At 44.4% G+C, this 25612-nt stretch overlaps 1 protein-coding gene across 2 annotated transcripts in view; it reads left to right on the top strand.

Annotated features, from left to right (window-relative positions):
- The first annotated feature begins 290 nt into the window (after positions 1-290).
- Positions 291-25612, top strand: part of LOC115140053 (tetratricopeptide repeat protein 28) — a 259236-nt gene continuing 233914 nt past the window's right edge. For both annotated transcript variants that reach the window (XM_029678098.2, XM_029678097.2), the window contains exon 1: positions 291-1137. In XM_029678098.2, coding sequence (XP_029533958.1) covers positions 1111-1137 — 27 coding nt within the window. In that variant the 5' untranslated portion in view covers positions 291-1110. The remainder of the gene's footprint in view (positions 1138-25612) is intronic.

Genomic DNA, 25612 nt, shown 5'->3' with positions numbered 1-25612 from the left:
GTTGGTGTTGTGGCAAGGATGACGTTTATGTTTTTTCACTTTCACATAGTATTGCGCATGTTCTACTCCTCCACTGTTGCAGTGCCTTTATAGTTGTGCCATACCTTCCTGGGGGCCCTTGTGTTAGTGCAGTGTTGGCTCAGCTCTGTCTGGACTCTTTTCTCTGGCCACATCGGCTTTATATCCGTCGCGCGCGCTATGGTTAGAGTATGACCGCGCCGGCTCGTGCCTGTGCTGCTCGGTTCCAGCTCTGAGCGCTGCAAATCCCGAGCGCTAAGGAGCAGGGAAAGGAGTCATTATAGTTGTGTCGTCCAGTTTGTTGCTGTTGCAGGATATCCTTACAGCTCCTCGCATAGAAATTCCAGGGATTTGTTTCTGCCCCCTCTCCTCCCGCGACTGTTTCTTTTGCGCTGTGTATGTAGCACGTTCGCGGTAGAGATCTGTTTTTGGCACTGACATTTGCTAGACATTTGATGCCACATATTTTTTTACCGTTAGATAAGGAATTAACAAGAGTTGTCAAATGTTTCTGTGTTTTGAAAAGGTTTTGGAAATACCCGTATTTCGGTGGGATAAGCACACAACGTTGGACTTGTGTTTATTTTTGCTGTCGGACTAATGGTTTTGTAATGCACGAACGACGTGGAGGTTGACAAAAAAGTTGAAGAATGAATTTCCACATAGTCCCGCAGACAAAGTAACTGGATAGGTCTTCGAAAACCCTGCTATAAGACTGCCAGCGGAGCGATCTACCGACAGGACTGTACAAGAAGGGGTGGCTCATCTCGGATTTGTAGTTTGGATTTTACACTCCGTGGCCCATAGTCTTATTTATCCAAAACGGTTGAACTGAAAACCGGGACATTCAGATGTTTTAGTCAAAGATATTCTCCTCCATCCCATTAGTTGAATTAAAAGGTGCTATCGCGTGCCATCTCTCCCCACTTGACGTAGAACCGTACATCGCCTATCATGCGCCGCTTCTTGGAGAAAATATGCTGCAAAATTGAGGGAAGTCAAGAAGCAGCATGACTTGCTCTTGGAATTCCCTTGAATCTCAATTTTCCTCTTATATAATATCTTGATGCTGTACATTTTTGGTTTACAAATATGATGAAATGGCAGCCCCGGAAGAAGGTGAGTGAAACTGATATGTTTTAGTTTTCTGTAATATACTTGTAGGTAATGAATAATCTCACCGGTACATTCTTTCCAAGTTTACCGGGGACTCGGTTTTAGGATGATAGGTTGGTTAGGTTACACGTACTGTGTACACGGCTTGTCGTTTTGGCCAAAAGGCAATATATGCATTTTTATTTTGTCCCAGTATTGTAGCCTACTACTTTATGGCTACAAGATAGGCTATAGGGCCAGTCAATGTTTCTATTTGAATTGTTCCTTTTGGATAGACACTTGTATTAATTTCTGGCCTCATGTTTGCTGATTCAACAGTCACCTTTGTTTCATTAGGTTATTGATAATAATTAAGAAATTGCAGGTTATTGATAATAATTAAGAAATTGCAGTTTTCACAAGCCTGCATATCCTTTTGCTGGACACGACTCGTGAGTGGGAGCGAATGTGAATAATTATGCTCGGGTGAATAAAATGAACTTGAAAACAGTCTGGAGATGAGTGACGGTACGTGTCAAACGGTTCAATCGAATGACATGTAATTGTCCATAAAATGAATTAAACATCCTTTTAGTGCTCTACTCTATTTCCGTTGAAAATGTGTAGGTTATTTGACATAAATGTATAGCCCAGTTTCAGCCAGAAATAGGAAGGCAAATAGTCTTAAAGGTGATATAGACATCCCATAACATTGCGCATTCATTGCCCTTGAGAAATGTAAGTACAATCTCCTTGTATGTATATCCTTTATGCTACTGCCATCGATTTGTGTGGAAACCAACAGTTTGCAACCACGACCCTTTAGTGGCCTTCTTTACGAATTGACAAGTCAGGGACATCACTGAGGGATAATTAAGGCATTTTGTGTAGGATTTGCAGATAGCTGTGCGTCATCCCATCTAACTGTGAAATTGAGATTATAGAAAGTCGACAAAAACATAACAGTATTGCCTATATAATAAATTATGTGTTTAAAGTTAAGCCAGCAACAATTAATCCCTTCTTTTGGAGGAAACTATAATATTTTCATCTAAACTCTCTTCTATTGTTTTCCTTGAGAAACGTTCAAGTATTACCACATGGAAAAATATAGGCTTACATGCATCATCTGAAAAGCACGAAACCTCTCATGGGCAAAGGTGCAGCAGATATTACGCTTTCTTCCCACTAGGTGGCACTTGTCTATTGATATGAGAAATGACATACTCCCAGAATGTGTTGCATCTCGATAGTCAAAGTATCTTCCCTAATCTAATTTTGTTTATGCCAACTGACCCTTAAGATTTGACCTACGGAAAGAAACAACGGTGATATGTCTTACTCATATCCCTAATTTTAGATCAGCAAAGGTGAGGGATTGGAGATGGATGAAAGGAGATAAGGAGATGGATGAAAGGACATGAGGAGAGGAAGCCAATTCAGACTACTGAGACATACCCACAGTGTCGGCAAACTTGCTCTATCTGCTCATTGCTCAAATTCAGCTTTATCAGTCGTTTGTTCTGAATCATGTAATGGGGATAGTAATTAATGAGAATACTTTTGATCCTGAATAATTTGCTGATGATGAAAAGAGAAATGTAAAAGAAAGGTTCTTATTATAGAATGATTACCACAGTAAAGAAAAGACCGGTGCATGTCATGAATCATTCCAGCAGCTGCGCTGCAGCTCTGCCAGAATCATCCACGAGACCCCCCTCTGAGGATTAAAAGCCTTTACTCACAGCTGGAATCCAAACCCAGTCACACTGCAGCAAAGTTGCTCAACCTTAAAAGACCATAAGGGAGAATGTTGTCATTCATTTCCATTGAAGTTATTGATTCAATTAAGGCCTACATGTTGTTAAAGGCTGAATAAACTGGATTTCAAGTGTGGTGCCTCACAACAATGAACAAAGGTTATTACATGTTTGAAGTGTATTGAGTCATTTAAATGCAATGCTATTTTGCACATCAATAGCTCTCACACACACACACGCATGCACACACACACACACACACACTAACTTACTAACTCACTTTCCACGCGAAACGGCCTACACATTTTATTTTATTGATTTATTTCACCTTTATTTAACCAGGTAGGCTAGTTGAGAACAAGTTCTCATTTGCAACTGTGACCTGGCCAAGATAAAGCGTAGCAATTCGACACATACAACAACACAGAGTTACACATGGAATACACAAAACATACAGTCAATAATACAGTTGAACAAAAGAAAACAAAAAGTCTATATACAGTGAGTGCAAATGAGGTAAGTTAAGGAAATAAATAGGCCATGGTGGCGAAGTAATTACAATATAGCAATTGTACACTGGAATGGTAGATCGGCAGAAGATGAGTGTGCAGGTTGAGATACTGGGGTGCAAAGGAGCAAAATAAATAAATACCAGTATGGGGATGAGGTAGGTAGATAGATGGGCTGTTTACAGATAGGCTAAGTACAGGTGCAGTGATCTGTAAAATGCTCTGACAGCTGGTGCTTAAAGCTAGTGAGGGAGATGTGAGTCTCCAGCTTCAGAGATTTTTGCAATTCTTTCCAGTCATGGGCAGCAGAGAACTGGAAGGAAAGACGACCAAAGGAGGAATTGGCTTTGGGGGTGACCAGTGAGATATACCTGCTGGAGTGCGTGCTACGAGTGGGTGCTGCTATGGTGACCAGTGAGCTGAGATAAGGCGGGGCTTTACCTAGCAGAGACTTGTAGATAACCTGTAGCCAGTGGGTTTGGCGACGAGTATGAAGCGAGGGCCGGCCAACGAGAGCGTACAAGTCGCAATGGTGGGTAGTATATGGTGCTTTGGTGACAAAACGGATGGCACTGTGATAGACTGCATCCAGTTTGTTGAGTAGAGTGTTGGAGGCTATTTTATAGATGACATCACCGAAGTCGAGGATCGGTAGGATGGTCAGTTTTACGAGGGTATGTTTGGCAGCATGAGTGAAGGATGGTTTGTTGCGATATAGGAAGCCGGTTCTAGATTTAGTTTTGGATTGGAGATGCTTAATGTGAGTCTGGAAGGAGAGTTTACAGTCTAACCAGACACACAGGTATTTGTAGTTGTCCATGTATTCTAAGTCCGAGCCGTCCAGAGTAGTGATGCTGGACGGGCGAGCAGGTGCGGGCAGTGATCGATTGAAAAGCATGCATTTAGTTTTATTTGCGTTTAAGAGCAGTTGGAGGCCACGGAAGGAGAGTTGTGTGGCATTGAAGCTCGTCTGGAGGTTAGTTAACACCGTGTCCAAGGAGGGGCCAGAAGTATACAGAATGGTGTCGTCTGCGTAGAGGTGGATCAGAGAATCACCAGCAGCAAGCGCAACATCATTGATGTATATAGAAAGAGAGTCTGCACGAGAATTGAACCCTGTGGCACACCCATAGAGACTGTCATATAACGCTGACTGCACATTAAAAACATTCAGGTGTCTTTTCACACACTGTTTGGGCATGTGTGTGACATTGTCCCTTCATCCTGTCCTCTGGTATAGCACCAAAGACATCTCCTGACTGTGCACTCTGTCCTAGGCATTGAGGCATTGCACAAGGCAGTCAGGAAGAACAATGGAGGCAAAGATACAGCCATTGTGTTCCTCTCCCGTGGTTTCTGGAGACTACTTTCTTTTCTAAACCACTCACAGACACACACAGACACAGCAATGGCTGAGAAGGTCCTTCAGTTCAGTATTCCTGCTCTCACTTATAATGTGTCTGTTTTTCAATCAGTCGTGTTGCTCCACTTGTAGTTTGATGGAGATCAATAGGAAAGCATAGGAGGATCATATCGACTCAGGCCAAGTGTCTGCCCTACCTCCTCATAATGGATTACACTAATAAGTTAAAAAGTCCATATCTGCTCGGTGATGTTGGAGGGAGAGCTTTGGAGAGAGATTCGCTTGCTGTTTGCCCCTGATAGCATCTATCCAAAAGGATGGAAAAGGTGAAAATTCCAGGTTTTCCCCGTGGATTAGTAGGATAGGCTACCTTGCTGCTCCTCTGTGCCGTTTGAATGCACAGAACACCTGAACCGATTAGAGAGCAGGCTCTATTACACTTTTGTAATTAAACAGAGTAGGAAACACGGAACTGGGGGGGACTCCTACTCAAGGTTCAGACACAGTCAAGATAAGTCTGCCTGTTCAATAATAATCAATCTTCGCTTAGCAGATAGCTTTGTTCACAGGTTTAACTGCCAAATGCACAGTGGGGATTTGAGCCATCAACTCTCTAGATCTGACCATTAGTCCAGTCACTGCTCCTAACAAGCCAGCTAATCCAGACACACTGTCCTCCCAGAATGACCGTAGTCCTATAGAGCTGGTATTGGTATTACCCCAGCAGTGGGCGATGCTATGAGGAACACTGGTGTGTCCTGTCTGAGCCTGAGGTGTGGAGTCTGCAGTCCGTGGTGGTGGCCATGCTGCCGGTCCAGGACAAGCGTGTGGAAACACAGACAGCACCTGTTCTGTGAAGAGGCTAATTCAATGAATCAGGCTAGAGCTGTCATTGTACCTCCAACCGCGGCACAACTGAATAAAGAAGTAGACCGCAGGCAGTATCCTCACACAGAATGCAGCGCAGAGAAGGTAAAAGCATTGTGAGTATTGTTTTTTCTATTTGTACGTGTGCAGCTCAGAACGGAGCCCCCCTCACCTGTAACCCCCCCAGCTAGTCGTCTCCACTTCTCCATGTGTCATTATCACCCTCCGCTATCTATCTGTGTGGAAAGTCCTGACATCCGGTTACCATGCCTCTAGCTGGTCTCAGTTTACAGAACTGGTTTTCACGTTTGTAGTTCACAGCCAAGTTTATGGCAGCCTGAACCCAAGGATGGGGAAGTCACTGTTTGTTTTTCTGGTCATGCCAGCGGTTCCTCTGGGTCTCTCTCAGTTGACTTAAAGCACATTCACCTGTGTCTGACTAGGACACAGCCGTATGGCAGAGCCTTATGTCTCTGTTTACAGTATGTGAGGGGAGTCTAGTTGTGGCCTAAGCCCTTATCATCTACAGGGTCACTCCTTCATCTCTGACCTTGTTCGCCACATTATGACTTGGGGGGGGGGGGGGTTCTTATTCTGTGTTTTTCTTTTGATTCCGCATTATTTCCCTGTGACTTCTCCTGGCTGGCAGCAGCAGCAGGCCGGCAGTTTGGAATAGATTTATGGCAGAGGAAAAGCCATCAGAATGTGAGGAGAGGCTGGAGGACACGCATCTGATCTGAGGGGGAGAGGAGGGAGGGAGCAGGGAAACAAGAGAAACCTGCCCGGTTGATTGTCAGCAGGCTGGGAGAAGTTAGGAGAACGTTGGACAGAGATCGAGACACATCAGAGAACAAATGAATGCGAATGAATGCAAGATGCAAATGAATGCGAGATGGAAAAGGAGATGGATAGAGCTGGAGATATAAGCAGAGATCTGGAAGATGTAGAGGAGGAGAGGAGATGGCATTACTGTAGAGCTGTAGACATTGATAGAATTGGAGATTAATTGAATAAGAGAAAGTGAGAGAATGAAGGTAGAGTGTGGGAATGGAATGAGAGAGATTGTACAGGAGATAAATATTTGGAGTTGAGGAGTGAGAGAAGGAGAGGGCCCCAGAGTGAAGCGGCAGGGATAATTAATGATAGGGAGTGATAGCACCTGCTGTTCCTGATGCTGCGCAGTATTTAAGACCCAGCATGCCTAGCGGAACGGGAAGCGGCCACAGCATGGCTATCTCAGCCCTCGCGGCCCATCCTCTGGGGGAAGGAGGGAGGCAGGAAGAGACCAGGGAGGGAGGGGAGGGATGGAGAGAGCGAAAGGACAGCAAACAACTCGGCACCAGCAGCTGAAATTTATGTGCTCTCCTTGCTCTGCTAATCCCACCCCCTCCCCATTTGGGACCGGAGGACAGAGATGGAGGAGAGAGGCGATGGAGCTTCCCGGAGTGCAAGGCCTCCCTTGCTCTTATTGTGACGCAGTGGTCTGCAGTACTCATGAGCTGTAGGCTTATGTCAGCCTGGCCTGGCACACTGGGGAGGGAGACCACTGTCAAAATAAGAGTAACAATAGGAACAATGGTGACTGTGCCATTCTATTGTCATTAATCCTCATTCCTGCGACCTGCACACCGAGAATCAATGTTTGTGCAGATAACCAGAAAGCTATCTAGAGGTGAACGGACAGATTGATATATGTGTAAAATGATACATGGGTGTTTTTCTCCAAGCCTCAGAGAGCTAACTCAACACATGCTGTGTTTTTTTACCCCCTGTGCTCTGGGTTGGTGTCATTGGGTGTGTGTTTGGGTTTATTGAGGTCATTGTTCCAGGGGTGTGGTCTGGTGCGTTGTGGGTCCTGGAGGTGCCTGCCAATGGGTGGTTCTACAGGTAATATCGCCGGTTCAATTGGAGCAAGTTTCCCCATGCTATGAGGTGGAAAAATCATATTGTGAGCCCCATCCCCAGTATATTTAGTGGTTAAGCTCCTCCACTATGTGCAAGTATGCCGCTAACATACAGAGCAGCAGTATTTCATAGGCTGTAGGAAAATCAGGCCATGATTGAGTGCTATCTACAGTCTAAGAGACACATCCATTTATCCTCAATGCGTTTCCCTGCGCATAGAATGAAAAACATGCATTCCTTTTTCTGTTTCACAACATTTACTATCAACTCAGTGGCCAAAAACCCATTATGTACATTCCCTTATAACTCTGCTATGGAATGGCTCCCTGGCTTCGTACCAGCCCAGGCTGAAGACGTTGCAGTTGTCGGTGTCTCCGTCTAGGCTCAGACCTATGCCTGGTGCTGTGACAGAAACGCAAGACTTGTGTGTTTTAAAGGCCTGTGATCTGGTCAGCAGAGAGATGGGTTGGAGAGCCGCTAATACCACCCTGCCTCACATATACGCCCCTAAATCCCACTAATTCCATCCCCTCAGAGATGGCAATTTTCCAGGAGTGTGTCCAGGGCTTAGCCAGAGCCTTTGTGGCCTGCTGCTGTTTCATTCCTTATAGAGCCAGTCTGAGGAGGGACCATGGTGGCCTGGCAGCTTCTTTTTGGGGGACTCCAGGATGGGGAAGGTCAGTCTCTCTGTAGAATGACTGTACCCTTCAGTCCTCTTGACCACTTTACACCCAGAAAGACACTCAACAGATTGACACGGTTAAGCCCTCCTCCATCCAGAAGTGGGAGAGGCCATGCATTTGACCTGTGACTTAAAGATTTTAGAAGATGATATGAATTTGATTAGTTTGACCCTGTGAGGAGAGGGAAAGAGAGAGAGGTAGCATGACAGAGACCCAGATGGTTTCAGCAGATTGTTCCTCCAGGGGTCAGAGAAGCAGCAGAGCTCTGAGCAGATTGTTTTAGTTTCCCTCAGCGTCACTCTCACCTAGCTGGCTCTCCTCCTCTCCTCCCCTCATCTCCTCTGCCATGCTGAACCTGCTGAGGGCAGCCAGGGAGGGATTTTACTGCTGGCTGTAAAAGCAGTAGGAAGGAAGGAGAAATGTATTGACCCAAGTCCACCGAGGTTTCCCATCACCATCTCTCAGGGCTCGGTTTAGCTCCTGTTCCCTACCCCGTGGGCTCACCTTTATTTCTATGGGCTTTATATAGGATCATGTTAGGCATATGTTTATATTCGCTGAGATATGTGGGCCTAATGTAGAACTGACATTCCGTTGCAGAAGATACGTTCTCTCCCAGCTCCTCTTCTGAGGTAGAGAAGAGACTTTATCCCGGGGCTCTTAACAAGGCAGACAGACAGGTGGAGACAAAGGAAATCAGAGACACACTAATGAGAGATACAACACAACACCCCCTCTGCACATCTACTCACTCCACAATGTCTAATGATCTCATCCCTCATTATATATTTAACTCGATGTTCTATTACCTACTTATACTGCTGCGCTGTCTCTCTCCTCTCTGCCTCCTCTCCCTCTCCCTGGAGGATGCTTTGACAGCCCATTGACTTGTTTCTCCTCTTCTTTAGCATCCTTTCCTGGTTATTTAGGGCATTTCTATGTCATCGTTGCTGTTTTTATTGATTTTAATGTCATTGCAACACACATTCATAGATGTGCATACCACCTTAATTTCTTCCCCACCGTTCAGAACTGCAGTGAATTGCTTTGCCATATTGTCTATATATATATATGTATGTATATGTGTATATATATATATATATATATATGAATGTGATGGCTGAATATGTTCATTCACAAATTTCCATTCTCATGTCTACATGTTCATGTATGACAAATGTGTGTGTGTGTGTGTGTGCATGCTGTGTGTGCTGTGGCTGATTGTGTCCTGAATCTGGGCAATGATGGAGTAGAACAATGTACACAATATAATCTATCAAGGACAACAATGTGGTATCCTCCTCTCATCTAACTCTCCTCTACTCATCTCATTAGATATATATTCCTCTCACTCAAGGCTCTAAGGTCATATTAGAGCAAATATTGTTCTCTAGTCTGGAGAGGGCTCCAATTACCTCTGTGGAATCTCAAGCATTGGACCCACCCACTTTGGGAGGCTAAATATAGCAAGTTGAAAGCTACTCACTCACTCACAGATCTTCTGCAGTCACTCTGACAGTCAGCCAGACAATATGGAATGTCTATTCTGTGGTGGGACTGTCTTCTATTGCTTTAGTTATGGCTGCATTAATAGCAGTGTAACATGTTTTGGGCGACTCATCCCCTTGCCACCTGTCTGGATGATCCACTCTGAAATCATCCTGAACTGAACATGTTTAGCACCACTATCTCTACCCTGTCTCCACAATAAAAAAGTGTGTTGTCTCTACTCTCTGAAGCTGCACCAATTGATGTTGTTAAAATGAGACATAATTACTGTGTGGAACAAAAGAGCGTAACTTGGCTCACAACAGTTGGTGTAACACTTCAGGTGTGAAATTACTCACACGATTAACACTTGGGAGGGTAATGTAGCCCCCCCCCCCATCATCTAAATATGAACAAAGCCGTGGCAGTATGTTGGAGAGGGTGGTGAATGAAAGAGTGGTGGTGTGTATACATGCTTTAACTTTACACGGCTACGCACACAGTACTGCTGGAGTGTCTGTCTAAAGCATCAGGTAACTCTTTATGGGAGAAGCCCTGGTCTCTGGGACATCCCACAAACAGACCGTTGAATTCATGTTAAAGGAAGGCTTAATGAAGTTGGTGTATGAAGCTGTGACACTGGGAGATGATGTCAGTGATAAGGAAGAGGGTCAGAGGTCCAGACCCTGATGGTGACTGTGATTAATGAGGTTGGTGTGAAACTGATACTGTGATGGGCTGAGGCCTTTCCTTCTGTTTGTCGGTGCAGTTTTACAACAGTGCCCAGGGGACATTAGAATCTTTACAGAACAATGCTGACTGGCATTCCCAGTTCTTTGAGGTACTGTATGGTATGTTGTTAATCAGTGTCTCGGTCTGTGGAGTTGTCACCGTGCACGGCTGCACCTGTGGCCAACGGGCTCCGACTGGCACCAGCTGTCCCTCCCGGGCTGTCCCTCCCTCCCTGGCTGCATGGCCCAGATGGGCCTGTCCACCTGGTACCTCTGGCTCCCAGAGAGGAAACTGATCTGGACCTTACATAAGCACTGCCGTCAAGCCTCCAGAAAGATAGTGACGTTAATTGAAGTGACTATAAAACCTTCTCCTCCTGTCATACGGTAGCTTACTGTATGAACACATGACTTTTTAAATAGAAAGGCACTGACTGTAGTTTACTGGAGCTGATGAGATTCCAGCCAATAAATCCATTTCCCAGAACCCTCCTCCCTTTGCCTGTCCGTCTGCCTGTCTGCCGTGACGACGGTGGCAGCGCAGCGAGAGGAGGGCTGCAGTGACAACGGTGACGACTGTGGCAGCGCTGCCTGAGAGGAGGGCTGCAGTGACAACGGTGACAGTGCTGCCTGCCTGAAACTCACAGCACAGTCTGGGGAATGTCCTTGGCTATAGCTCTCCACTGACTCAACTAGCAGGCTAGGTTTGTTTGTTAGATGAGAGGAAAGCTCCCCACAGCTTGTTTTTGAGGTAAAAGTAGAGGTGGAGCAAATGCTTTAAAATCAAACCAGTGCTGCATGAGCCAATGTACTCCTAGTCCAAGGGGAACCTTGTTTGATCTGCTAATCCTACTTGTTGCTACTTTTTGTGTGTGTGTGTGTGTGGGGGGGGGCTTTGGAACCCAGCCTAATTCGGTAACTGGCTGGTGTCTGTCTCTGTGATAGCACTGCTAATCAAATGATTGGGCGTGTGTTCAGTCGGAGTCTGTATCAGCAGCCAGAGCCATGTAGACTACGCCAGGAAACTGTAGTTCTTGTCTCACCCTTTTGAGAGGATTGTGGCATCAAATGCTGAAACAAAGACTGAATTACTCGAATATCCTTACACACATCACAACACCAAGCCCCTGCATGACCTTTACCTAGTGCTGAGCGATTAATGATTTTAAAAATCTGTTCGGTTTCAGTTCATAAAAAATAATTTTAAAAAACTTTTATAGTTTAAATGAATTATGAAATATGGGCTTTTTCATTGAAATTACAAAGCCAAATATTGAGAACATTCAATTGCCAAAACTTTGAAAACATTCCATTCTCTAACAACTCAGAATAAAGCAATTAATAAGAGCCCCGTTAAAATGTGGTTAATTGCTCAGCACTACCTTTACCCATCCCTGTTCTTCATAACTGATAGGATCGGACAGCAGCTGCTATACACTATCACTCAGCGTCGTGGTCTGACTGGGAAATATTCACCAGTCTGACATGTAATCTCTGGCTCTGTTTGATTGAAAGATTTTGTCACTTTCTGATTCATTCATGCAGTGTGAGAAATGGAAAATGACTTGACATTTGAAATGGATTTCCAATCAAAGTAAGAGACAAATATAATGGATGTTTGATTGAATTGTCTGTGTGATGTCGGAGTGGCTCTGTTACGGAACAAGGTTGGAATCATTTTTCTACTTCAGTAGCGCCAACAAAAACAGCGTCTACAAGACAAATATACTGCCAGTAAAGCAATTGGTCAGTGTCACATACAGAGTGTGATACTGACCTACCAAGCCCCCCTCCACATGTCACTTTGCTGTAGGGAGTCTGCCTTCCGAACCAGTGTGTGACAGACAGACAGGTTGGCAGATAGCGTAGACTGGCGCGTGGCAGATGACACTGGTTCAGAGCAGCATCTTTGTCTGTTATCAGAGGAGTGTTTCCCCACGTCCGGAGAAAATACTCTTTCAATTCCGTGTCCTCATTTCCTGTGCTGATGGAAGCTGCCTCCTCGCCTCGGCAGAGCAACTGCCTCTCACTTCTCAAAATGTTTTTTTCCCGCCTTTCATCGCCGTGCGTATTCCGTATGTTCCGCTTTGCTCATTAGCTATGGATGCGCCCACTTACTCCTCTCAGTCAATGCATGTTTTAAGTGCTTTCCTGTTTGGGAAATTAGCGCCAAATTATCTTATTTGAGTGCCCAGCTTCTCTTGGTTGGTATGATGGTGAGCCCCGGGGATTTGTGAGAGGATCCAGATTGGAGGTTGTTTCAGAGAGAGGAGGGGGGGGGGGGGGGGGGATTATGAAACCTGATTAGAATATCGTTTGAGTTAATTAACTTGATCCCCCCCTTTCATCCATCTACTTGTAATCTAATTACAGATGCTGGTTTTCCAGTTCCTATCAAATGAAAATGTAACTGGTCCCCAGGGAGGAAGGGGGGTCCCCACCCTCCTCCAACCCTACTCCTCAAGCTTTACTGAGGAGCTAACAGATGTGGATATCAAAGCGATCAGGGCATCAAGTGAGTCTGAGCCTTTGTCTCAGTTGTTCTGCTGAACCCTGTCTCTACCCAAGACTGCCCTGGAACTGCCACCACACTGTAGACTGGTGTCTGTTGGGGACAGTATGAATACGTGCTGTTGTAGATCCAGTGTCTCTGTTATGCCTCTCAGAGTTTAGCTATGCACAGTGCCCCTTGACCTCCTTTTTTTAGTGTCTAAATCTTTCTAGCGTTCGTACCATAAATTCATCTAAAATGCATGGACATGCAAAGTTGTGGCGTTCATGTTTGGAACACTGGTCTCATTGTGTTTTCAGTAAAGTGAAAGTGAAGGCAGCATCATGATTACATACACAGAGTAAAACAGAGATATGGCAATATGCAAGTAAATGTTGGGTTCTGCAGCATTTCAACAAGGGATCCCAGACATAATGGTGAACAGATGGTACGGGCCTACCTCTTCTGCTCTCTCTATCAGGCTGCACTCTCTATCTTTTGTTATGTCAACTTTCCTCAAACAACTTTTTTCTTTCACAGACCTATCTCACACTTGTAAAGTGCAGATTTCTTTTTGCTGACAAAACCCTTTAGTTTCAGGTTGTTGAATATCTGAGCAGCTCTTGTCATTGTAAGTTATTGGAGGAGATCAAGTTGCCCACTTCAACCCCCATCTGTCTCTCGATTAAACACCAGTTAGAGGCAGAAAATGCAATTCAAGCATTTCTGTCTGCCTTTGGCGACGGCCCTCAGATCAACATTTCCGCCCTGGCGGCCCGTCTCTCATATCTTCCTGTCTTATTCCCTCCCTGCCTCTCATCTCTCTCACTCTACCTCTCTGTCTGTCCTGCTCTCCTTCTCCCTCTGTCTCTGTCTCTGAGGACGATACACCCTTCAGCTGTGAATCTGCACATTTCTCACATTTTACTTCAAAATGTTCTCACATTCAGCGATGGAGGAGGAAGAACCTGCCAGCCCAGCACATTGATCGAATATTGAATTCATTAGCCTGCTCCGATCTAGTTCCGAGTCCTTGAAACAAAACACTTTTAGTAATTTCTATTTTCAAATGATTCAATGTTGGCATCCTCGTACATAGTGCTGCATTTCACCATTAGCACATCAAAGCAAGCACAGGAGAACCTTGGACCGTGATAATGAAATAGAACAGGCTAACAGACAGCTAACAAGACACATTTTACAGCTCAGCATGCCTAGTTGTTTCCAATGACTTTTCCATTATTTTTAGAATGTGTAAGTCCGTAAAAGCATAACATTAGATATCCATGGGGCATAAAATTAATTCTGAGACCTCTACAAAAAATGGCAAAGGATCATTTCAAACTAAACCCACCAGTAGTTTCCTGTTTGACATACACATGGTAATGCTTCATAGAAAGTCACCTCGTGTGGAATTGGTATGCCCAGCCTCACATTAATCCAGCTTTGAAGTCTTAAATATTTGATTCTTAACTACGGATTAAGGATGAATTTCTGACATCATTTTGATACATACACATAATGTAGACATAAAGGGCTTTGTATGATTATCACAAAGCGTTTCGTTGTTGCTACAGTCTTGATGAGATGGTGCCTTTACGCTTGGAACACCTCCCCATTTTCACCCCTTAACACTTTCTGGGGGACTCCAGGCAAGAGCTCCCCAGCGTATCAAACAATTACTGTTATATCTGTGTCCCGTCTTAGACACCGCTCTCTCTGTCTACAACCCCTCCCCTGGAAGAAACGACTGCACCCTCTTCTCAGCAGCCCAATTTGTCAAGATCACTCCATCAGATTGCTGTGGTTTTGAGAAGAGGGGTAGTAACCGCTTTTAGAGAGTATAATGATAGCAGGGGATGAAAAGGTCAAATGCAGATGATCTGTAATCTCTTTTGAGGAGTCATGCCTCTTTTCTTTTCTTCTCCTTATCCTGTGATCTCATTTGCTCCCCTCCTTTCTCTGTCTTTTTAAGGTCACTTTCACCCTCTCATTTTGTCTCTCAGTCCCTCCCCTCACTCCCCTCTTTCTCACTGTAAATATTTTTCTTCCCTCGCTACAGTATTTCTCTCTTCTCTCACTCTGTCTCCCCCTCTCTTTCTCTCTCTTTGCTCTCTTTCCTCTCCTCTATCTCTCTCTTTCAGTCCCTCCATCCCTCTCCTCAGCGGCTGATTCCTTTCATGTTGGACAGACTGTCGGCACAGAGCCGACCCCATGTAAATATGTAGGCTAATCTGGGCTTTCATTAGTTTGTGTACATGAATATTGCATGACAGGCTCTCCTGTGCTGGGCCAGATTAGTTCACACTCTTATCCCCTGGTTAATTGAAAACCATTATAGCTGACTGCAGTCAGGAATGGCGCTTCACAAAGCTCTTTTCTCAGGCCCTGGCGAGGCTATGCGAGGCAGCTCTGATTCCTCTCCCCCCTGCTCAAAGCTCTTTTCTCAGGCCCTGGCGAGGCTATGCGAGGCAGCTCTGATTCCTCTCCCTCCTGCTCAAAGCTCTTTTTTTCAAATGGACACCAATCAAAAGGCTCTCTTCTGGGAGAGAGTGAGCAGCATGGGGAAATGAGGTTAAGTGTATAGACGAACCGACCTTCAACGTTGTAAAGTCCTCCATATCAGAAAGTGACAAGCCGGGCGTCTGAGAAAGGAGAGGGCATGGTGAGACGATGTGTAATTGGACTGGGATAGCAGTGAATAGACAGGGCATTTAGAGGTCCATCCAGACTGCCTTCTAAAGCAGGGGTACTGCAGGGGGTCCGCAAATATGACAATATTTTTATGCATATCGCTAGCAACAACAGAATAAACACATTTTGAATTACATAACTACAGTAGAAAAGAGGATAATATCTTTCTAATGATGTCAACATTATTTCTCAAGTAATATTAAGTAAATTACTCTCATTGGAGCCAATTACACTCATTGGAGTATCTGACATAGGCTTTGAAAATGCACCCACAAATAGGCTACCAGTGCAGCAAGTGCCACTGGCTGCTGGTGAGCGTTCTTGACTTGGATATGACTTTTTGCCAGCTGCTCTAAGTGAAAATGTGTTTAGAGTTACCTTTGTAGCTAATAGCTTCTACCCCCAAGTAGGGCTGTGACTGGAATTTGAGGTTACGGTAATTGACCAGGCCATTGTGCACGGTCACCGACACAACCGTTCAATTTAGTTTGTACACTTGTTTACATTGTCACGGTTTTCTTCCTGGGAAGGTGAGGCGGACCAAAACGCAGCGTGATTATAGTTCATGGTTCTTTAATAAGAAAACTCAAACATGAACAAACAACAAAACAATAACCGTGAAAACCGAAACAGCCCTATCTGGTGCAGTAAACACAAAGACAGGAAGCAATCACCCACAAAATACCCAAAGAATATGTCTGCTTAAATATGGTTCCCAATCAGAGACAACAATAAACACCTGCCTCTGATTGAGAACCAATCTAGGCAACCATAGACTTACCTAGACACCTAAACTGAACACAACCCCATAAATCTACAAAAAAAAAAACTAGACAAGACAAAACACATAAATCCCCCATGTCACACCCTGGCCTAACCAAATAATAAAGAAAACAAAGATAACTAAGGCCAGGGCGTGACATACATGGATATCCTTCTTAATAAAAACCTATTTGAAACAAGCCACTGCGCTTTGCTATTATCATGCTATTTCATTATACAAATTGAGAAATGCCAGGTTGGAGAGGATCTGTTGCATTTTCGTATTGACACAACATTAACGGAGTAATCCCATTCCGATGCACAAAACCATTCAAATGAAGTCCAATGTAGCCTAAGCTACTGACAACAGGCCTTTTTCAAGATTACATCATGACAGAAGCGTTTTGATTCTTATTAAAAAGATGGGAGTCCAGACAGACTACTTTATGAAACTTTATTTATGGACCTATAGGCCTATATAGAGAATAAGCGAACTCACACGAAAAAGCACCCGTCAATCAAAGCTACCAGCGTACACGACATGACCAAAAGTATGTGGACACTTGCTATTCAAACATCTCATTACATAATCATGGGCATTAATATGGAGTTGGTCCCCCCTTTTCTGTTATAACAAACTCCCCTCTTCTGGGAAGGCTTTCCACTAGATGTTGGAACATTTCAGCGGAGACTTGCTTCCATTCAGCAACAAGAGCATTAGTGAGGTCGGCACTGATGTTGGGCGATTAGGCCTGGGTCGCAGCCTGCATTCCAATTCATCTCAAGGTGTTTGATGGGGTTGAGGTCAGGGCTCTGTGCAGGCCTGTCAAGTTCTTCCACACTCATCTCGACAAACCATTTCTGTATGGACTTCGCTTTGTGCACGGGGGCATTGTCATGCTGAAACAGGAAAGGGCCTTTCACAAACTGTTGCCACAAAGTTGGAAGCACAGAATCATCTAGAATGTCATTGTATGCTGCAGCGTTATGATTTTCCTTCACTGGAACTAAGGGGCCTAGCCCAAACCATAAAAAACAGCCCCAAATCATTATTCCTCCTCCACCAAACTTTGCAGTTGGCACTATGCACTGGGGCAGGTAGCGTTCTCCTGGAATCCGCCAAACCCAGATTCAGCCAGTGGACTGCCAGATGGTGAAGTGGGATTCATCACTCCAGAGAATACGTTTCTACTGCTCCAGAGTCCAATGGTGGTGAGCACTCCAGCTTGGCATTCCGCACATTGATCTTAGGCTTGTGTGCGTGCGGATGCTCGGCTATGGAAACCCATTTCATGAAGCTCTCGACGAACAGTTATTGTGCTGACGTTGATTCTAGTTTAGAACTTTAGTGAGTCTTGCAACCGAGTACAGACACTTCAGCACTCGGCAGTCCCGTTCTGTGAGCTTGTGTGGCCTCCCACTTCACGGCTGGGCCGTTGCTGCGCCTAGACGTTTCCACTTCACAATAACAGCACTTACAGTCGACTGGGGCAGCTCTAGCAGGGCAGACTCATTCAGACTCGATTCATTCTTATGTAGCAACATTTAAAATGGTGTTTTTTGCATTGGATAAAAGTAGAGACTCTGAGCTAGAAGATTGTATATCATACACTACAGTTGAGGAACAATGAGAAAGTAATTCTGCTTTGAAAGTTGATAAACTTGTAACCCCACTTTTGAGAAAATGGCCTTTGAATTGTTTTGTTACACCTACTGGAGAGCTCTTCTTTGTCTACACCCATTCAGCATGCCTGTATACAGTTGTCGCATCATGAACATTCTATTGTCATCCGACATCAAACTTGTCGTTATCATTATGAAAAAGAATAAACACAAAAATGGCTGGTGGTCCAAAATAGCATAACTAGTGTATTTTAACACCAATAAACCCATCTGTTCAAAAATATATTGATATATGTCAATCTAGCAAACCAGGCAGCTAAAAGCAACTTTCTAAACAACGCTTTGCTTAATTTCTAGCTTGTTAGCTAGCTAGCTAATGTTAAGTTAGCTGGCTGGCCAGTTCAAATAATGACCATATTATATTACTAACAGCATCAGGAAAATAAACTCACAAATAGATCATTATTTACAGAATAATGGCGAGCTAATTACAGAAAATAGTTTACGGTTGTGAGTGTGACAAATTAAAAACAGGGCATTCTACCACGGAATCTTTTAACTTGGACACTGTCTCGTTGGCCTAATGTTATATCCAGATTTGACTTTGGTGCAGGTCATGTTGTTCTTTACATTACCGTCTCTGGTAAACACACACTATATCAAATGAAATCTCAGTTTATTTGTCACATGTACAGGATAGAGAAGGTGGATACGGTACAGTGAAATGGTACCTTGCATAGTGGAGTCTTTTGTTTAGACATGTAGTTAACTAGCTAGCTAAACAATGAACAATAATCCCAACTCATAACATTACTACCCTGCATGAATCTATAGGTAGCTAAAGCTAACCAATTAGCTAGGTTCAATGTTAGCTAGCACATGAATGTTCACATGTTCTTGAAGACATTTCTGCCCAAAAATTTATTTAGATTAAAAAAATAATGTGTTCACATGCCTTTCCTGTGAAGTAGTGATATGCGACATACGCCTAGTTTCCTGAAACGAGTCACATATTATAATTCGAATGGATTTAAAAATAAATGTAAAAAACGGACTTTGTTGACTCACTGTGTAAGGTGAAGGAAAGAATTACTGAGCACCAATTTTGTTGGTCTCGTCTAGGGCGGCATATCATCCAGGACCGGGCCTGATCAGCAATGATTTGTCTATATAGTAAGAAAATATTCCGTATCAAATTATACCATGCCAGGTTGGAGAGGATTAGCACATTGTCCATTTGACACAAGATTAGTGAATTAGGCTGTAGGCCTCAGATCCAGAACAACCATGTTGACATAATTGATGAATAGACTAGACACATCCAACCTTTTTTAAAGAAGACCAATTAATTAATTTACTAGCAAGCAATGAAAAGGTGCATTTGTATAAAAGAAAGTCCACACATTATTTTTTAAAAACTGAAGTGCCATAGCCTATAGTGCTCTACACCCCTGTACATCTAGCAGATTAGCTGTTCCAGCATCAAAGAACACTTTGAAGAGGAGATGCAGAATGTTTAATAGACAGACTTAGTTAGCAAAACAATTGCTTAGAATCATTAGTAAACACTCCCACTATTAGGTCAAGCTTATCTACATGAAAATAAAGTTAATATCTATACATATATATTTTTATCCTAACTTGAATGTAGGCCTATTTAAATGGTTTTGACAGTTATTTTATTTTCATGACAGTCTTCATCCATAACCGTCATTTACATGGTTATTCAATTACCGTCACGATATACTGTCACGCTGTCGTCGTGGAAATGACCGGACCAAGGTGCAGGGTGGTGAGCGTAATTTAAAAAAAACTTTAAATGTCACCCACAAAACAAGAAACAACAAAACGACCGTGAAGCTTACTAGGGCTATAGTGCCACTAACAAAGACAACTACCCACAAAATACAAAAAGGAAAAAGGCTGCCTAAGTATGATTCCCAATCAGAGACAACGATAGACAGCTGTCGCTGATTGAGAACCATACCCGGCCAAAACATAGAAACACAGAACATAGAGTTTCCCACCCGAGTCACACTCTGACCAAACAAACATAGAGAATAAAAAGATCTCTGCGGTCAGGGCGAGTCCCCCCAAGGTGCGGACTCCGGCTGCAAACCTGACACTATAGGGAGGGTCCGGGTGAGCATCTACCTCGGTGGCAGCTCAGGTGCAGGACGCAGACCCTGCTCTACCTCTGGCTCCCCCCACTTTGGTGGCGCCCTCTGGACAGGGGACCCTCGCTGCAGGCCCCGGACCGGGGACCGTCGCTACAGGCCCCGGACTCGGATCGTCGCTGGATGCCCCGGACCGCGGATCAATGCTGGAGTTTTTTTGCCATGGATCATCACTGGAGGCTTCGTGCCATGGATCATCACTGGAGGCTTCGTGCCATGGATCATCACTGGAGGCTTCGGGCCATGGATCATCACTGGAGGCTTCGGGCCATGGATCCTCACTGGAGTGAGGAGACGTATAGGCAGCCTGGTGCGTGGAGCTGCCACAGGGCTCACCAGGCTGGGGAGACATACAGGAGGCCTGGTTCTGGGAGCAGGCACAGGACTCACCAGGCTGGGGAGACATACTGGAGGCTTGGTTCTTGGAGCAGGCACCGGATACACTGGGCTGGGGAGGCGCACTGGAGGTCTCGAGCGTAGAGCCGGCACAACCCGTCCTGGCTGGATGGTTACTTTCGCCCGGCAAATGCGGGGCGCTGGCACAGGACTCACTGGGCTGTGCCGACGCACCAGAGACACAGTGTGCAGAGCCGGCGCAGGATATCCTGGGCTGAAGAGACGCATTGGAGGCCAGACGCGCTGAGCCGGCACCATCCGTCCTGGCCGGATGCCCTCTCTAGCCCGTCCAATGCGGAGAGCTGGAATGTAGGGCACCGGGCTATGAACGCGCACTGGAGACACCATGCGCTCCACCGCATAGCACGGTGCCTGACAAGTACCACGCTCCCTACGCTAAACACGAGGAGTTGGCTCAGGTCTGAACCCTGACTCTGCCACACTCCCCATGTGCCTCCCCAAAACAATTTTTTGGGAGCTGCCTCTCGTGCTTGCTTCGTTGCAATGACTCCTGGTATCGCTACCGTTCCTCCCTTGCTGTTTCCGCCTGTTTCCATGGCAGGGTCTTGTCCCCTGCCATAACCTCCTCCCATGTCCATGAGGTCCTCCACTCCCTCTTCTCCCGGGTCCAGGATCCTTGCTTCTCCTGGCCACGCTGCTTGGTCCCTTTGTGGTGGGTAGTTCTGTCACGATCGCTGCCGTCGTGGAAATGACCGGACCAAGGTGCAGCGTGGTGAGCGTACAGTTTTCTTTATTTTAAATGTCGCCCACCAAACAAGAAACAACAAAACGAATGTGAAGCTTACTAGGGCTATACAGGCCACTAACCAAGACAACTACCCACAAAATGCAAAAAGAAAAAACGCTGCCTATGTATGATTCCCAATCAGAGACAATGATAGACAGCTGTCCCTGATTGAGAACCATACCCGGCCAAAACATAGAAACACAGAACATAGAGTTTCCCACTCGAGTCACACCCTGACCAACCAAAAAGATCTCTACGGTCAGGACATGACACACGCCCTGATCTTAGAGATCCTTTATTCTCTATTTTGGTTAGGTCGGGGTGTGACTAGGGTGGGCATTCTAGTTTCTTTATTTCTAGGTTGGCTTGGTATGGTTCCCAATCAGAGGCAGCTAGCTGTCTATCGTTGTCTCTGATTGGGGATCATATTTAGGCAGCTTTTTCCCACCTGTTTGTTGTGGGATCTTGTTTGTGTATAGTTGCCATGAGCACTGCATAGCTTCACGTTCGTTTCTTTCTTGCTCTTTATTGTTTTTGTGCCGGTTCTCATAATAAAAGATGATGAACCCAAACCACACTGCATTTTGGTCCGATTCTTACAACAACATTCGTGACATATACAGTATATCTCGATTCTCTAAATAAGCTTTGTTGCACAATTAAAGGTCAAACACTGCATTTCAAATTATATCTAGGCTAAATATAAGCCTTCCACAACCATAGGACCCACTAATAATTTAAATATTTTATCAAAATAGTTTTACCTGATTTTTTTTTTTGCAATAATCACTGATTTGGCTTTCAAGTCTGTCTATGAAAATGCAATTTTTGATAAATTATTTTACCAGAACCATGCATAATGCATATCCACTAATAATGACTAATGTATCGTAGCAGGCATTATAGACAATGAACACAGGTCTCGTAAAAACAATATCTCAAGCACAAGCCCATGTGCTAGTGAGTAGCCAGCTAATCTTTATATTTAAAGTCGAGCCAACTTGGATCTATTTTCTTGCTAACAAGGCAGAACAGTTGAACTGTTATGAATGCACCCTCCTGTCCATCTCAAAATGTTTGAACAACATAGCCACTTTGTTATCCAGTGACCTACCTGGATAAGACGATGCTTACTTCTCAGAATGAGAATAGGTTTCCAATTCCTTATATAAATGCTTTCTTTACATTTATAAAACACCGACTAGACAGCTAGCACATGACAGTCTGTGGCTAAAATGCTGCTAGCGGTACTTGGTACCGCAATGCCGCATGCGACAGAAACTAGCATCAATTTTCCACAATCCTGTTCATTGATACTCTCGTTTTAGTAGGATCTCTTTGTTCTACATTTTGGGAGTGTTAAGTTCTCGCAGTAAAATAATGTCTCTAAGCGTTTCAGTGTCCTTATGACCGATTCTGTTTGACCAAAACTCAAATCTAAATAGCGAGTTTAAACGGTTGTCACTAACACAACCACAAAGTCATAAAGCCCGCGTATTTCTACAATTTCTCTTCTTAAAATGGGATTTTAAACCTAACCCTAATCACATTTCTAACCTTATGACTAACACTAACCTTAAATTACGACCAAAAAGCATATTTTTGACGATATAGCCAACTATGACTTTGTGGCTGTGGAAACTAGTGGAAACTTGTTTAAACTTCTTCCTCTCTGACAGGAAGCAGTTATCTTTCGTCATTGTTGTTGTGAGTGGCAGGGGGAGGAGCTTGGTGTCTGTGTGCTAGTGGGAAGGTGCACACAACACAGAAGGATTTTGTACCCCAGCACATTGACAGGGTACTGGTACCCCGTGTATATAGCCAAGTTATCCTGACTTGTATTTACTCCTTGTGTTATTATTTTTCTATTATTTCAACCAAAACAAAATCTGCATTGTTGGGAAGGGCCATAATAAGGATTTCACTGTTAGTTTACACCTGTTGTTTACAAAGCATGTGACACTTTCTCTTCCAATTATTATATGAGAAGGTCAAAATAAGTCTACCAAATCTATTCATTTTAAAATGTTGATTACTTGTCCTTGCCATTATCATTCAGCATTTTTTTTTGCTAATGTATGATGGGGTCCCTGGGTCACCAGTTTGCCTGGGAGGGGGTTGAACAACAGGTTGAAGACCCCTGTTGTGAAGGGTTTGGAGATGAAGGCTAGGTGATGTCAGGAATAGGAAGAACTCCCTAACTTGTATGGGTCAGAGAGCCTGTTGTCTGGTAATGAGGACAAACAACAAATACAGTATACTCACACACACACACACACATTCTACCAACTCTACACACTCTCTTCCCTTACTTCCTCTTTCAGAATCCCTTGACGTTGGTTGGAGTTGCCGAGACAATTAAAGTGACAGTTTGGATACGAAGACAATCTCAAGGAAGAATTTTATAATTTTATGCTTCATTTTTCTCCTCATCTCTAAAACAGTCTCTGTTGGTGACTTTTTAAAAGGGCCTTGCCGTGTCTATCAGATTCAGGGCTGTTGCTGAGGAATATGTTGGGTTGAGTAGTATGTATCTGGAAATAAGCCCCTCCATATTGCCTCTGGACACATCCCCCCTATCAAGCAGTTAATTTTATGCAGACCTCATCATGGATGTGGAATATAGAGAGAAAGACAGAGAGAGATGTTATCTCAGGGATGGTACGGAAATAAGACTGGGAACTCTCGCTTTTTTTCCCCAAAGAGAATATCCTACCGTTGTCAGTTTACTGCCCCTCTCTCTTTCTCTCTCCCTTTCTCGCTCTCTCATTCCTTCCTATTTCCCTGTGCTGGGAGCAGGGGAGATGTATGTGAGGGGTTTACATTGTAGCTGAGATGGGTGTAGAAGTGTTTCACACGGGTGTCTTCACCAGAGTCTATACTCCATTTTAGGCACGTCCACTCCCTCTGCCTAGCCAACATTTACAACCTCAGGCTAACATTTCTCTCCAAAAGGTAGAGTAAAAAACAAGTTTTCCTCTTGCACACACAAACATACTCCCCCCCCCTTGTCCTGTTTCCCCTTTCTCTTCGCTCTCCAGTCCAACACATTGACTTGTGATGCTGCCAGGCTCCAGCAGGCCTGCTTGAATGAGAATGAGCTGTGTAGTGCCCCTGTGTCAGAGTGCAGCCGATTGAACATTAGGCAGAATGGTCCAGCACGTGTTTGCTGATTGTTTTATTTAAATCAGCATCGGCGCAGTGGCCCCGGGGCGAGGGGGAAACTCTTTAAAGGACACCTGCACTATTAACCCTGCACGAGCGCACGTGTGTGTGCTTGTGTGTGAGAGAGCTTGTTTATGTGTGTGTGATTTAATGCCTGACAGAAATCCACTGGCTCTGCATACTCTTTTGCATTCTGTGTGTGTCTGAGTGTGTGTGATGGTAATGGTGTTTGAGAGGAACAAAAGGAGAAATCAATGAATCTCTTGCAGCCTTCCTTGGCTAGATTTTAAGATGAGAACAAGAAGTGTATGTTTGTATTCTTTGTCATTGCTGTTTTAAAAACACCTTTAAACATCTTTCTATGTAAGCCTCGCTTGTTTTTGGATCAATATGTATTTGTGTGTGTTTATATATTGGTGTGTGTGTGTGTGTGACTTATTGCAGGGTCTCAGAACATGGGTGGATGGACTTGGTACTTTATCACTCTACTGAACCATTCTTAACCCAGTCACGTCCCGCCCTGTCTCTGCACAGGGTCAGCTCCAATAGCTGTGTGTGTGTGTGTGTGTGTGTGTGTGTGTCTGTGTGTGTGTGTGTGTGTGTGTGTGTGTGTGTGTGTGTGTGTGTTTGAGCATGCCACTACTTGAGGCTATCGACCACACACTGAACATCACAAAGACACAGAAACATGCAGATCGAGACAAGCGCATACACACTGAACGATAAAGGCATATAACAAAATGTCCAATCAATCAATCAATCAATCAAATTTCAATCCAATGTATTTATAAAGCCCTTCTTACATCAGCTGATGTCACAAAGTGCTGTACAGAAACCCAGCCTAAAACCCCAAACAGCAAGCAATGCAGGTATAGAAACCCCCTTATACACAGAATACACAGTGTCACTACTCTCCCCCTCTCCCTCTGTCTCCCTGTCTGTCTCTCTCTGTCAAGCCTACCTCCCTCCATCCCCTCTCTTCTCTCTGTCCTTGGCAGTGTTGTGTGTACTGACAATGCTGTCCGGTTAAGTGGGCTGTCCTGTTTTAAACCCCACACGGGATCCATGACTGATGGGATTCACTAGTCCTCCCATCCCTGGCTCCTGTGTGTGAGTGTGTGTGTGTGTGTGTGTGTG

This window comes from Oncorhynchus nerka, linkage group LG13, assembly GCF_034236695.1.
Source record: "Oncorhynchus nerka isolate Pitt River linkage group LG13, Oner_Uvic_2.0, whole genome shotgun sequence".
Taxonomy (NCBI): domain Eukaryota; kingdom Metazoa; phylum Chordata; class Actinopteri; order Salmoniformes; family Salmonidae; genus Oncorhynchus; species Oncorhynchus nerka.
Note: the sequence above shows the minus strand (reverse complement) of the source record. Positions and strands in the feature narration are given on the sequence as shown.